This window comes from Boleophthalmus pectinirostris, unplaced genomic scaffold (genome assembly GCF_026225935.1).
Source record: "Boleophthalmus pectinirostris isolate CB_2022bp ecotype Guang Dong unplaced genomic scaffold, ASM2622593v1 HiC_scaffold_7, whole genome shotgun sequence".
Lineage (NCBI taxonomy): Eukaryota > Metazoa > Chordata > Actinopteri > Gobiiformes > Gobiidae > Boleophthalmus > Boleophthalmus pectinirostris.
The window spans coordinates 21,111,447-21,125,435 of NW_026571473.1; the positions used below are offsets into that span (position 1 = coordinate 21,111,447).

Below are 13,989 nucleotides of genomic sequence, written 5' to 3' on the forward strand. Positions count from 1 at the left end.
CACCTGCAGCGTTTGCATAATGTAAGAACTGAAATGATTATGGAGCAGTTTATAAAGCATTGACACTCAGGCTCAGAAGTTGAAAGTAAGAGGGCACATCACAGTCCTGCAACATATAATGTACTTTTATGGTACTAGAATATTTTACTTTTGAGTGGATATCACTTCTATATCAGATAAGATAAGAGAGATCTTTTTTAATCATACAGTATAGAAATTCCCTTGCAGAGGTGTGTAGAGTAGCCAAAAATGTATGAATGTAAAATTCAAGAGTTTACGCAAGAAATAGACTAGAGTGGTGTTATCTTCCCCAGTTCTTCACAGTTTTAAAGCACATATTGCAGCTTTGTAATTAGTCGTAGAAGTCATAAGGGTGTAGTTAATAATCATATGAGGTAACTATTACTTCTCCTCAAGACAGTTTTCTTATTCTCTTGAAATACACAATTCATTTATCACTTTTCAAATATTCTAGGTCCTTGCTTTCTTTTTTTCAAAGATCCTCATTTTAACGCCAACCTCTTCTTGCACACAAACTCATTTGATAATGAAAACAAATCCTGATGCTAAGTCTGTATTTGATGTCTTTTTAACAACACAATGCTGAGAACCGCTGCAGTCTATTTACTGGGCCACCCACACAGTGCAGCAGCCGCAGTAAGTGCAATAGGAACAGAGGGATCAAGGATTACGCAGAGACGCAATGAAGCACTCACAATTTAGAGGAGCAGAACAAACAGATAGCACAATGGCACACTGTTGTTTTCACATTTAAACATTAGAAGAGTGTTTTGTTCATAGTGGCACTGGTATTGCAGACGGAGGCAGCTGTAAAAGGAGACATAATGCTGAGTAGGCTGCATGGGCTCACCATAGTGGACTGTTTTAGTGACTAAGCATGAATTACCACCTCATCACTACATTTCACTGTCAAAACAGAGTAAGTTATGCAAGATAACATCACAATAAGGGAGACACAATATTATGAAAACAGTGTGTCATTGTATCTCTAACTCTAGCAATAAAAATGTATAGTTATATGGTTCAGCTCAACCAATAAATATACAGTATGTAGATGTAATGGAATTTGGTGAGTGTGTTTACAACACAATGATAACTTAATGTTTGTTTTTTTTCTACAACCAATATTGCAGTAATACCTTCTGGAGCTTTTGAATCTACATTTTTCCAAATATGGAACTTCATCATAATTTATTTAGTTACTACATTTCTTTGATAGGGACTTAAAGTATGCTGGCAAACTGTAATACAGGAGTTCAATGTGCCCATACCCAAAGCTAATGTGCAGCACTTGTTCCTAGATGTGATTTCATAAGCAGCTAACACAGAGCAATAGAGAAGAGGGATGGGATGACAATGACCCACATAGATGCATTAAAACATGACACATAACACACTAAAGACAATCGAACATAAACTTACTGTCTTCATTTTGTTTTATTTTGAAACTTCACAGAATATTTCTCATTTCTCTTTATATTTGGTGTCTTTCTCCTCGCTGTTGGGCAGACCTGTCTGTCCAGGGAAGGGGGCAATCTTTAGGAAGAAATAAGGGTTACTCCGCACCCTTAGGGCCACCAGCACGGGAGTGAGTGCGTAGAGCACGTTAGCTGTCAGCACCAGGCAAAGAGCATCACTTGGGATACGGAAAGGAGCGGCAGTGCGTGCGTGTAGAGACCCCCCGATATGAGCCCACTGGCACTGGGGGAGGACATATAATAAAGAGGTTAGCCTGCAGTAGAATCAATAAAGTGTATATACTGCACAGGTTTTTGACAAACTATTTCCGTTACTGTGGCAACTGGGGTTAGAAGTTAAAATGTGCAGGATTTGATTTTGTACTTAGTGGGAACAAACCTGTGTGGGATCGTTCAATCGTATAATTGGTGCCCTTGTGTTTGACAAAAGGAGTTTCTGCATTAATAATGAGAAAATGGTCTAAGACAGTGGTAAGTCCAGTTGTACGGTATGGTTTATAAACACAGCAGCACCCTGGAGACAGAGATCACGGGAGCTGAGCTGAAATGTATTTTATTGTTAGAAACTATAGAGTGGTAGGTTTGAAAATGAAAATTCGACCTAAAATCACTTGATTGATGCCTAAAATCACTTGATTTTAGGCATGATTTAGTTGTTTCATGTGAAGTTGAACTTGACTTTATCTCTCAATCATAAGGTCAGTAAATGTCAGCATAATGCATGGGGCTCCTCACTTCAGTATGCATTAGCTGGAGCTTATTCAAAGACAGATCTGTCTATTGAGTATTTGTCTTGGTGGTGTTACCTGGATCATGGCTCCAGCAAAGAATATGGTCAAGTCTGACATCCAGGTGCAGCCGGGCTTAAGCAGACCATAAAGGAACGCACCCAGCAGAGGCAGCCCATAGAAGAATTGATGCAGCATCTGCAATGAAAGCAATTAATATGGCACAAATAACTTCGCTCAAGGTAATTGGAGTGTACTGGTCTTTTGAAAATGGCAACACTGAGAACATGCCTAATGAGATTTGTCTGTTTACCATTTTAGTTTACCTACATTAAAAATGCAATTTTAAATGGATAGCTTTTCACACTATCAGCCTTTCTACAATATTCTTTATTGGAACATCAGAAGAGATGAGATGTGATCAGAAACTCGCGCTAAAATGATTCTAATCTCCAGACAGTTTTTAACCGGGACATAATCTTATTTCATAGTTACAAAAGTATACAATGTATTTTCTGTTCAATAAAAACTAGATAAGACTTTCTAGTCAGTTCCAAAAATTCCCATCTTTGACTAAATCAAACATTCACTCTTTAATTCTCTTGTGATAGGATTCTCAACGGTCCAAACTTTTTAAGAAGTGACAGTAAGACACTTGGGCAGGTGTAAATTTACTGTCTTCTTTTCTCTTAAAAAATGCATATCTTTGAAGAGTGTAAGGAATCAAGATTCACCTAAAATAACCCATGACCTCTTTGATGACTATAATGTTTATTTAAAAGATGCATTCACTTAAATTTCGGTGTGAGAGCACATCAGCACGCCTTTGAAATGCAAATGCACCTCTGTGTAATGCAGGATCACTTTTTTGTACTTTAAGGCTTAGCTCAAATTTGCACACTAAGCACAAATCACTCATTCTACACTAGGGTCATTATGGAGGCAGTTCTGACCTCCAATGTTAAATATTTGGTCCATGAAAAGCCAGCGCTCCTCTTTATAAAACCCTCAAATTACTGCACTGAACGGTTTCCTTTCATTCTTTGCCGCTTTCCACTAGAATCCAAATGAGATGAGCCTTGGACCTGGGAGCCAATCATATGTGCCCTTCAGTGTTCGTGTAAATGTCGTTGTAGCGGCTAATGCTAATCTGTCACATAATGTTGAGATCAGAAGTTGGCAGATACTACATTTTTAAACTCAATTTTAATACTAAGTGAAAGGTTCAGTACTCATTGTCAATTGCCAATATTAATACAAAAAAATATATGTATACAAAACAAAAGCATTTTCTTTAAATTTCCTATCTAGTCTAGACATTTTGAATCACCATTAGCTTCAATGCACAGATGAAAAAGATCCCAAATCACAAGCATGAGCACTCGCACAGGACTAGAATTAACTGAGAAGCTCAGAGTTTGCTTAAACGCAGTAGTTAGAAATCAGGACATTCTTATAAACAATTCAAAAGTAATAATTATTATAATGACTTACCTATCCTTAGGTAAAAGTAATCCCCTCCAAATAGAGCTTTTCACTAATTCTGATATAAATCAAGACCATTCTAAAATTAAATTTGTGCTATTTTATTTTTCAGGATCAATATTTGTAAGGAAATTGTATAAGTATTTACTTGTAATTCTAATTTTAGTATTCAAAGACCATAAGAAAAAGGACTCAAGAGAAATTTAGAAAATGGCTGATTACTAACCATCACTGATAGATGTGTGGTGAAAAAACACACAAACCATAAAATCTCAATACAACAAACTTAATGAATGATCTCCAATGGTCCTAGTCCTGTGTTTCTATTTTATGCTGCTCACATAGTCTCCTTTGGGGCCTAGTGAGATGTTGATGGGGGGCTCTGGGAAAGGGATTAGCTTATCAAGTTCACAGCGAGCGCTTTCGTCTCTCTGATCAATGTGGAGCGATTGTTGCCCAGGCTGCAGTACGGACAAGGTCTCCGGATAACCTATTGACTATTGAGAGGTGTACCGCAACAAAACACATGAAAAACACACAGTTACAGGGTCAGGGAGGAAGAAAAGACCCAATGGAGTGGAGCTGGTGATAGTAATCTGCTATCCGTCTTAAACAAATGAATGAGAGATGCACACAAGACTCTCAGGCCTCTCCAACCCTGACTCATTGTTGGTGTAATGATGAAAAATGGTCTCGTAATCAGGGAGCAGATAAGGGCAAGGCTCTATTGGGTGCAGACTAATATCGGTGAAAGGACAGGGCCATTATAAGACAAAAGTTCAGACAGAAGGTGAGAGAGCGGACTGACATGGCAAAGAGAGAGGGAGGCTGTGGAGATATAGACGGAGAGAGGATAAAGGGACCTACCATAACTCTGGGGAAGCCAACGGGGTCCTTGAGGTAGGGCTCGTACTGCCGCAGGTAAATGGAGCAGAATTCCAGAGGGGCATCCAAAGCCACCTGCGGAGAAACACAAACCTTTAGATAATGCTACAACATATCTTATCTCAGTTTATTTCTTAGTTTTGAGCGTTTTCGTTCTGTCACCGCCCCCTTGATGTTATATATCACCATGTACAATAAAATATTGGAAAAGTTGTACTGTACAAAACCATAACATGTACCTGTATGTCCTTTTTGTTTAAACCTTGTATAAGACAGAATATGCACTAATTTACAAAAGACATTTGTATAATTAATTAAACCAGTTTTTAATATGTCCCTATGGCTTCTTTGTGCTCTTACATAATAGAACTTATAATTACAATTTAATGTCCTACCACTAGATGTCACACTGACACTGACATTAACCACTTGACTGCGAAAGCCATGCCATTGTTTAAAAAGTAAATATAGTATGGCTAACTTACATTGAAACAGATATGTTTCAAATAAGTAGTGTAGTTAATTTTTCACTTACCAAACCCCTTAAAATGGTAAACGCAATAGCCGCCAACAGAAGTACTACTAGGAGGAGGTCTTGGGGGCGCCAGATGAGCTTCATAGACTGTGCCTGCTGGGCCTATGATTACAGAAAGTTTCCATATATTCAAGTGCATATATTACAGATCCATGTACCTAAATAGTGGAGCTTTCATAGTCTCAGTAAACGCCTGTAATATCAGACAGCTTACATTATATCCGCCAATGAGTGGTCTGTCCCTGGGTCGAGTAAACAGAGACACTGCTCCCCAAATGGGCATCAGGAGAAACAGGAAGTTGAGCCAGAATGCTGGACGAATCTCAGACCCATACTTTCCTGTTGAAATATATCAAGAAGTTGTACTGTTTTGCAATTTTATTACATTTTAATTGATTACATTTTTGTTAAATAAATGTATCCACAACAATGAAAATAATCAGTTTAAGTTGTGTGTATATATATATATATATATATATATATATATATATATATATATATATATTACATTCCACACTTCACTTCATTTTAAAAAATAGTTCAGTTGCACAATATAATAATATATAGTATACTAATTGAAAATATTTTTCACCATTTGCCAAACTGCAGTATAATTTACTGTTGTTGAAGTGAAGTAACCAATAAACTTAAATAATAAACTCATCATTATGAAACCTTAACATTAAATGAGGGTGCTGATTTTTACAAGTGTTTCTAAGGTACTTTATAGATTTAATGAAGAGCCCACCATGCATATTGCTACTTGTGAAATTAAAATATAATGCATGATGCTCCTTTTGCTTCCTACTGACTTCAATGCAGGTTAGACAGATAGTTACTTTATTTTTGAACATTTTAAAAGGGAAGAAAGCATAGTAATATATAGTTTCTGTGGTTTTAAAAATAGCTACAGCTACACCATATTCAGTTGATAGTAATATAGTATAGCAACTCTTCAAATGTGTAGACCCCTTGAAGTGAAAGCCTTTCCTCGATGACTGTGATAAAACAACACAGGAAACAGAGCACACACCACAGAGGAGTTTGATCTGGTGACACTTATGCATGCGCTTTGAAATGTCAACTGCAGCTGCTTTAAGTCTGTTTTGTGTCATTGTTCTTTGGTGTGTGACGGGCCATGTTGTGTGTAGCTGTGTGTTGTGTTGGCACCCTGAACCTTGTCGACTCTGGGATGAGGCAGTGCAGATGTTCATTTGATTAGAGCTTGTCTTTTGAGAGCGGGGTTTTCGAGAGCCTCACCTGACACAATGCCCGAAATAAACACGCTCATGTTGGCACACAGAGAGCCAGCCCAGAACAAGCCAACGGTGCGGTACGCCTTCCTGTGGGCACAGACATATGAGAACTATTATATGTGATGGGAGAAAAGGAGGGGCTTTCTTATCGCCTATGTACGAGTGAGATGAAAAAGAATCACTGACTCATTGTTTATTATATTAAATCTTGAAATAGAAATATTCAAGAAATACGGTTTTGTTACATAAAAATTAGGTATATGTATGCTTAAATGTGCACTATGTAACTTTTTTCTTCAAGGAGATGTTATTGTTTTTCTTTTGACTTGCTCAAGTGTTTTCTTGCACAAAAATACCTTCAAAAACAAGCATTCTTACTGCAACCAGGATCATCTCTCTGTATTTCTGGCCCATAAATTGGCTTTACTAGGTTGTTTTCATGGAAAAAATCTGAACCAACAATCAAGTTTAATGCCACACTAAGGAATAATCCCAGCAAAGCAATGACATCTCTGCGGAGAGGAAAATTATACTACAAATTTAGTTACACTTTTTATTGGTACTATAATAACCGTAACCATATTTTTACTACTGTTGTTTCATATAATACTTCCTATTATACTCATTCTCTAATTATTGCTCTACAACTCAGTTTTACGAATTACTACTTCTTTTACTTCCTTAAAGAACTGTCACTATTACTAATTTCACCACTGCAACTACAACAACTACAGCCTGTACTATAACAACTACTACTGTTAATATGTTCTTGCAATTACCATTTTAAATTACAACTTGAACCAAAGAGTTTAAACAATTCTAGAAATAAAAAAAGTTCTCACATTTTCTTAAATCCCTTGAATAAAATGATGTAATTAAAGTTTCTGGGAAGTGAAAGCCTATTTTATTCCTCTTCCTGAGTCTCAGCAGATAATTAGCACCTGGAGCCAAAACACTAATTAAACATAAGCTGATCTTACCTTGAACGGTTTCTAGTAATTTGATTTTAGTGGTTCATTTCAAGTCTGGAGATTACATGACAACAGTAATTTCAGCATTTTTCAAAATTTTTTCAACAGTTTTAGTTTGATGTCAGGAAAACATTACAGCATAATTTTTTTCCAATAGTGAGACTGGAGTTATATGAATAAATGCAGCTGCCCCAAGGCGCCTCTCCATGTGAACTCTTGAACTCTGAGTGCACTTCTAACTAACTGAACGTGTGCGCAACACAAGACAAAACACATGATTTGCAGGAGGATTTTTCACTTGTTATTTCACATGAATATGTGATTTCTACTCCTCCAATACATTTACAGCACTGTGTAAAAGTTATAGTCTTTAACTGCTATAGAACATGCATTTGCTTTCCAGTGACCTCATTTTTTATTGATCAAGAAAACGAAAGCTTTTACATCGTGCAGTATATGTTTTGCTTTTCAAATGACACTCTACAAAAGGTATATAGGCAATAAGGCCATTCAACTATTAGATTAATTCACCTGTCTGTTATCCTGCTGATCATCATCAAGTACATGATAAAGTGTGCAACACCGTCCCAGTAGCACATCATAATTGCGTAGGATGTTCCCAGATAGGGCTCACCCTAAAATGCAAAGAAGAATGTGTTTATTTCAGCACTTTATATGAATGTGCAACTATTTCCTGCTACAATGTGTTTTTAAATGAAAAACAAAGAAACTAACGGTTTTCTGGTAGAACTCCATGAACCCGGAGATTATCCCATCGTATTCCAAGGCACTGACCAGGTCTATGACACAGGTGAAGCAAAACTCTGCAAAAACTGTAAAGAAGATACCAAATGTTATGTAATGTTATGTAGTAATAGTCTGATTATAAAATGGACTTCATTTTCCATTACAGTATAACTTATTTTGTGTAAAAATATTGAGCAGGTCATCTTTAATTCCTTTGCAGACATCACAAATTGCTCTTGAACACAAAAGACCAAAACACATTGTTGTGGAACTATTGCAGAAAAAATTGTTTGTGACCTTCAAACTTTTTGCTGAATTGCCCAATAGCCCAACTTTTCAGCACTCCTTGATTTTACAATATTCCCTGACCAACTGCAGGCGGGACAGTGATGTATGGGACCACACAGCGGGACATTAAGCAGTGGGCAGTGAGGTGGGTTAGAGGATTATTTATACTGAGTCCACAGTGAGTAGTCCGCCTCTGTCCGCAGGTTAGAGCCCAACAGAGCTGAAAGGCCATGTCCACAACACAGAATAATAATCAGGACTGCACAGAGCTAATGTGGAAGTACATCCTGAACTGGAGACTTTGTACATATGTCTGAAGTCACAGTACTTGCTCATATATGAAGGTTTAAGGGGGGTAAAGCACATGCACAATTTCAAATGTTAAATTTTGCATAAATATTATTGTAGCATTATTGGAGACAGTTGAGTCTGTGAAATAAAACAGGGCCCTTACCTTCAATATCAAAGCCTACACACCTATATTTCATTCTGTTTGTCCTTAAATTTATGCACAGTGTGCCAAGAGCAGTCTCTGAGGCTAACCAACTTGGCCAGCACTTATGTTTGAGCTGCTGATTTGAGTAAAATATAAAATATAACTCTTATTTTTCAATTTCTATTCAATTTGAGGTCACATTTGGTATTAAGCTCACAATGCACATTAGAGTAGACTTAAGTATCACATCTAAGAGGTCTAAAGTAAAGAGCTATTTTTTTGTACATTATACAGTTTATGCATACACATATATACCCCATGGTATTTTGCTGTAAATTTTCTCTGGAATTAATATTATAGCTCTACTAGAATCATGACCTCAAATTATATTGTGTAACTAATGCTTTCTATGTGTTTTTTTGCGCTAATTATTACAATTCACAACAACTGTTTCAGACATGGGGGGTGGTAAACACTAAAAGTCACATTTTTTTGTTCCCCCTTTTAGATGTGTTGTCTGTTAGCACAATAAAAGTAAAATCTTATACCATATTACTAATGTTGCAATAATTTCTAAAACAAATTACTGCTGTATGTAAGAGTTATGTACTGTATTGACAAAAATCTGGTAATACCCTTGATAATGTGTCAAATGTGAAAAATCTTATATTCACTATCAAAGGCAATATACAGTAATGCTATTATGTATATGTGTATATTTGCAAACATGCCAAGTAGTAATTAAGTTGTGCACTGTCTTTAGGTTTAATAAAGAGACCGTAGCTGCAGCCTGTATACCTTCACATGCTGTACAAGAAACTTTCTAGTTAAGGTCAATTGCAGGCTTGGTTTCGTCAGACTTGCTCCGGTTTAAGTAAGTGTGAGTGCCTCTGTGTTTCTCCGTCTACAGAGGGTTGGGATCAGTCATGCTGCAGGAAAGTCGGCCTAAGCCTCGCCTTGAGCCCGATCAGTCTAAGCAGCTTTCGTCATATCAGGTGAACACACAGAGCACAATTCATGTTTCCACACATTAAAGTTCAGCAAAATCCTCCGGGATTTGATAGTTTTGAAATACATATCAGCTAATAACCTTTGGCAATGTGTTTGGAAATGCATTGGGAGTACAGTAAAAGTTGTGAAATATGTACATACCGAAAAACAAGAGGTCTTTGGGTGGGTTGCCGCGGGTGATGAGGAAATAGAACAGGAACACTACGACCAGCACAGCCACACCAATCTCCAAGATCACGTAAGGCCTGTGTTAGACAAATCACTGTTATTCAAGAATAAATAAGTCCAACAGTTCAGGGCTCTATTTTTGTAATAGAGATGAAGTTAGACAATGTAATATGGTTCTTTTCTGCAAATATGATTCAGTAATTATTTCTTTAGTAGTTTCTAGGAATATGTGTTTGTAGTTGTGTATTGTGAATGATAACAACATCTTTTAATTATTGACACCATGCACTCTCAACAGCAATCTCCCCCATTTTCTGCTTCATTCTCCTAACTAATTATCTTCTCCCTTGAAAGCTGTGCCAGTCTAGAGTACACTACTAAATCAGTAAATGATGATGAATGGGCAGCAGGAACAATATATACACAACACAGTCAAGTTTAAGATAAGGTGAACAAATAAGAAGGGATCTCTTTTGACCTTGGTGTGGTAATTGTACTGGACTTGAAACAGAGGACAAACTCATATGAACTTATCTACGGCTTTGTCTTCCTTTAATATCCTGCTTTTATAAAACGTTTTCAATTAGCTTCTGAGTGCTGTGGGGCATTCATATTTTGTCTTCCTCAAGGACAGAGTGAGAACGACAACTATCCAGGCAGCCATATTGCAAAATTTTCAGTCATCTATATATTCTAGTGTCTTGACCTTGTTGTACATTGTGCCATCAGCAGCTCCTCTTTTAGAATGTATGAATGTGGGAATGAGAATTACTAGTGCTGCATGAGATCAAGCACTGCACTGGTATGCAGCTTCTACCAATGCTCAAAAGGATGTGGTTGTTTACTTAGATAATCCTTCTTGTTACTTCTAATTTAAATGAGATTACAAATAAATTACAATTAAATAGATTCATAAATATATTACAGTAATAATATAAATCAATTTGACAATATTGCCTGTGTTCTAATAATATTTTGTATTTCATATGCAGGAAAACACACTACAATATCCTATTTAAACTTAATCCTCTAGAGTGGGCTGTTTACATTTACTTTAGAAGTTTTCATATGGTGAACTGGGTACTGTACCAGTACTCGAGTACACCACCTCTGCTCATAAAATCTGGCAAGTATTAATTAACAGATACTTTTACACTCCACAGTGGTTTCAAAAGCAGTTTTAGTTAAGTCTAATCAATCACAGGGACAGGGTTGGGGAGGGAGAAGCTCCAGCCGTGTTAGCCCGAGCCTCTGTGTTTACTGGTCAAAGGTAGAGCAGCATTGCAATGGGAAAGATTTATGTGCACAAGGTATCTGGAGGTAAACAACATTACATCCTCTCAAACTCACAATGTGCAAGAAAAACAAATCCTGTAAGTGCAAAAGGCGTGCTCCCCGGCTGCTCCTCCAATTCAACACCCATGTGGGAAGATTTATGCACAGAATGCGGTTTGTTTGTGCAGTGGAAGAGTGCTAGGCATATTGTGCGTCAAGAGCAATTTATCAAACTCTTCTCTGCGGTCTGTATTGTCAATGTCCATACTTTTTTACTACCCAAAAAATGTGGTAGAGAGGTTTACACAAACTAGGAAATAAGTAAGAGAAGCATAGGACAGTAATTCAATACCTTTTCATTCTGCTCAGTATGCAATTAGATAGTTTTTTTTTTTTTTTTTTTTTGTCATATATCATCTGAGACAACTGTATATGCTTTTGAATCTTTGTGAAGTTGCTGAGCATAAGTGTATTTTATGACTAAAGAAAGTTAATCGTTTAGTTTTATTATTAAGAAATGACATTGAAATGCAGAGTGCAGCAGCTCATACAATGTAAGTCTGACCTCTAGTGGTGACACCTGCAAATGCAGTTCCCTTATCTTTAAAAACAACAAACTGTACTTTCTGCAAAGAGTTGGACTCTCATTTCAATTTGTTATAAGAAAATAGTAAAATTTTATCTTTTTAAAAAATATATATAATTTAGTGTTTTACTGCAAATGCAAAATGTATAAAAATGAAAAGAAAAACAATAGGTCTTCACTTACTCTTGGAACTCAGGGGTGACATTCATGGCATAAAGGACGCCCAAAGCAGTGAATGAGAATAAGAACACAAACGTCTCCATCCTTACACGACCTGTAAAAGAAAATACAATTTAGTAATAACTGAAAATAAATATTAAACAGCCATCATGTTACTGGTTAGCATAAGTAATGCAGAGAGTAACCTGAAGAAAGAAGTCCTAGTAAAAGAGAAGAAAGTGCAGCTCTCTGAGTGGTGACCCTTTTGGTGGATTAATCAAATTATAGCTGGCCTGAGGCAACCATGCCCTTTAGTGGGAACATAATGATGTGGGACAAAGGAGCTTTGGGGACCAAAGTTATGCAATTTGGTTTTGTCAGAGATTTGCATAAATCTTATTAGAACAGGCCCACATTCCACACACAATTAAAGTGTAAGTGTGTTTGTGCGGTTCAGACTTGTGTGTAACAAGTTTCTATTTATTATTCTATTCAATTCTATTGATGTATTTATTTTTACGAGGACATGTTGGTATTAATGCACAGACCAGATAACTGGACCACCAATTTTCACCTGTTGTCCTTGTGTGAATAATATAGGTACAGAGAGATATCATTCTGGACTTGCCAGGCATACACTATGTGGTTACAAAGGGTATTGTTAGTTTAAATTACCTACATTTTACATGTAATAATAATGATGCATTAGTGATATATAGATAAGATGCTCAAAGGAGCAGTATTCATTCACTCTGTACCTGGTGGTAAGCTTGTATATAGTCACAGCTATCCTCAGGTAGACTGACAGAAGTGAAGTTACAAATCAATTTTGTGTTATCATCTCTTTAGATGATTACAGACATAGGCTAATCAACTTTACTATTGGTGGGCCATTCCCTACTACCTCATGAATCAGAGTAAAATGTATTATGGTTCAGTAGTTTATGATTTTGTTTTGTTTTTTGCATTTATTTACATACATTTACAATTAAGGCAGAACATTTTCAGAAATCCAACTAGACTGTTTTTCAGTCAAAAATCCACAACCAATACCAGTCTCACACCAGTAGGAGGCACCATACTCAAAGTATTACAAGTCCAATTGGTGTTTTTTTAGTTTTAAAATGTGGTATTAAATATTTTACCCGTAAGCTAGGCTATTTTATCACATTATATGCAATTATTTTCCCATCACTTAAGCTGCAATGTCCAAATTACAACATACAAACTTCTGAGCTGCGTTAAAACTGTACCAGTGTGGTGATGCACCAGAGCTGCATTTTTAAGAAGCAGCAGATATGTGCACGGGACCACAAGCATATACACACTTCCCTTCCGCTACTTTTGTTGGGAAAAGGGGATTGATATACCAGGAAAGCAACAGCACTGCCTCTTTGCTGGAAACAACTGGACCTCTTCCAGCAATGTCGTTCAATAACTCAGAATAGATGGACGCCAAATGCAACCTGCAAAGAAACAAAGGATGTCATAAATAGTAAGTTATCTGATAAGAACAGACTAATGCAAACACTAGGATATTCATTCTTAACATAACATTTTGTTAAAGTTGTTGCCCATAAGCAAATTTTAATTTGGGGAAGGAGGACGTTCGCTATCATTACAGTATAGCAGGTAGTATACCACTATAATAGGTAGTATAGCACTACCTAACTCCGATTAGTCCATTAATAACTGAGTATGAAATGAACATATGAATAGGCCTACCTTGGGCCCATGCAGTCTTAGTCACATACTCTCGTGTCACATGTAGGCAGCCTACATTATGTTTTAACTCACGTGTTATTATTAAGTAGCGTATTGTATATTGTCATTGAATTCATAAGCTCAGATCCATGAGTGCACATTGTGCTGAACTCTAGCCTAGTGAATCGCTGTTGGAGCGCTGATCAACAAGCGGCACTGTGCGTGACGACAGCGGCGGAAATATTTTTTCGCTTTT

General features: G+C 36.8%; 1 protein-coding gene across 2 annotated transcripts; it reads right to left on the minus strand.

Annotated features, from left to right (window-relative positions):
* Nucleotides 1-1,450: 1,450 nt before the first annotated feature.
* On the minus strand, nt 1,451-13,950 carry tm6sf2b (transmembrane 6 superfamily member 2b). Of its 2 annotated transcripts, none has more exons than XM_055164497.1 (12): nt 13,827-13,950; nt 13,400-13,495; nt 12,054-12,144; nt 9,983-10,086; nt 8,095-8,192; nt 7,891-7,994; nt 6,393-6,475; nt 5,347-5,471; nt 5,133-5,234; nt 4,580-4,672; nt 2,306-2,425; nt 1,451-1,722 (listed from the first exon to the last, which is right to left on the minus strand). In XM_055164497.1, the coding sequence occupies exons 3-12, from the start codon at nt 12,131-12,133 to the stop codon at nt 1,486-1,488; spliced, it is 1,146 nt and encodes a 381-aa protein (XP_055020472.1). In that variant the 5' UTR covers nt 12,134-12,144; nt 13,400-13,495; nt 13,827-13,950; the 3' UTR covers nt 1,451-1,485. The 2 variants fall into 2 exon arrangements, with proteins under 2 accessions (XP_055020472.1, XP_020795792.1); XM_020940133.2 differs by having other exon boundaries at nt 13,755-13,950.
* Between the last annotated feature and the right edge of the window lie 39 nt (nt 13,951-13,989).

Excerpts from the sequence above, each read along its gene's own strand:
- tm6sf2b (XM_055164497.1), bottom strand. The coding sequence starts at position 12,133 with ATGGAGACGTTTGTGTTCTTATTCTCATTCACTGCTTTGGGCGTCCTT. Across the intron at positions 8,193-9,982 it reads CAAAGACCTCTTGTTTTTCG|TTTTTGCAGAGTTTTGCTTC; the intron begins GTATGTACATAT and ends TCTTCTTTACAG. Across the intron at positions 6,476-7,890 it reads ATCAGCAGGATAACAGACAG|GAAGGCGTACCGCACCGTTG; the intron begins GTGAATTAATCT and ends CTGTGCCCACAG.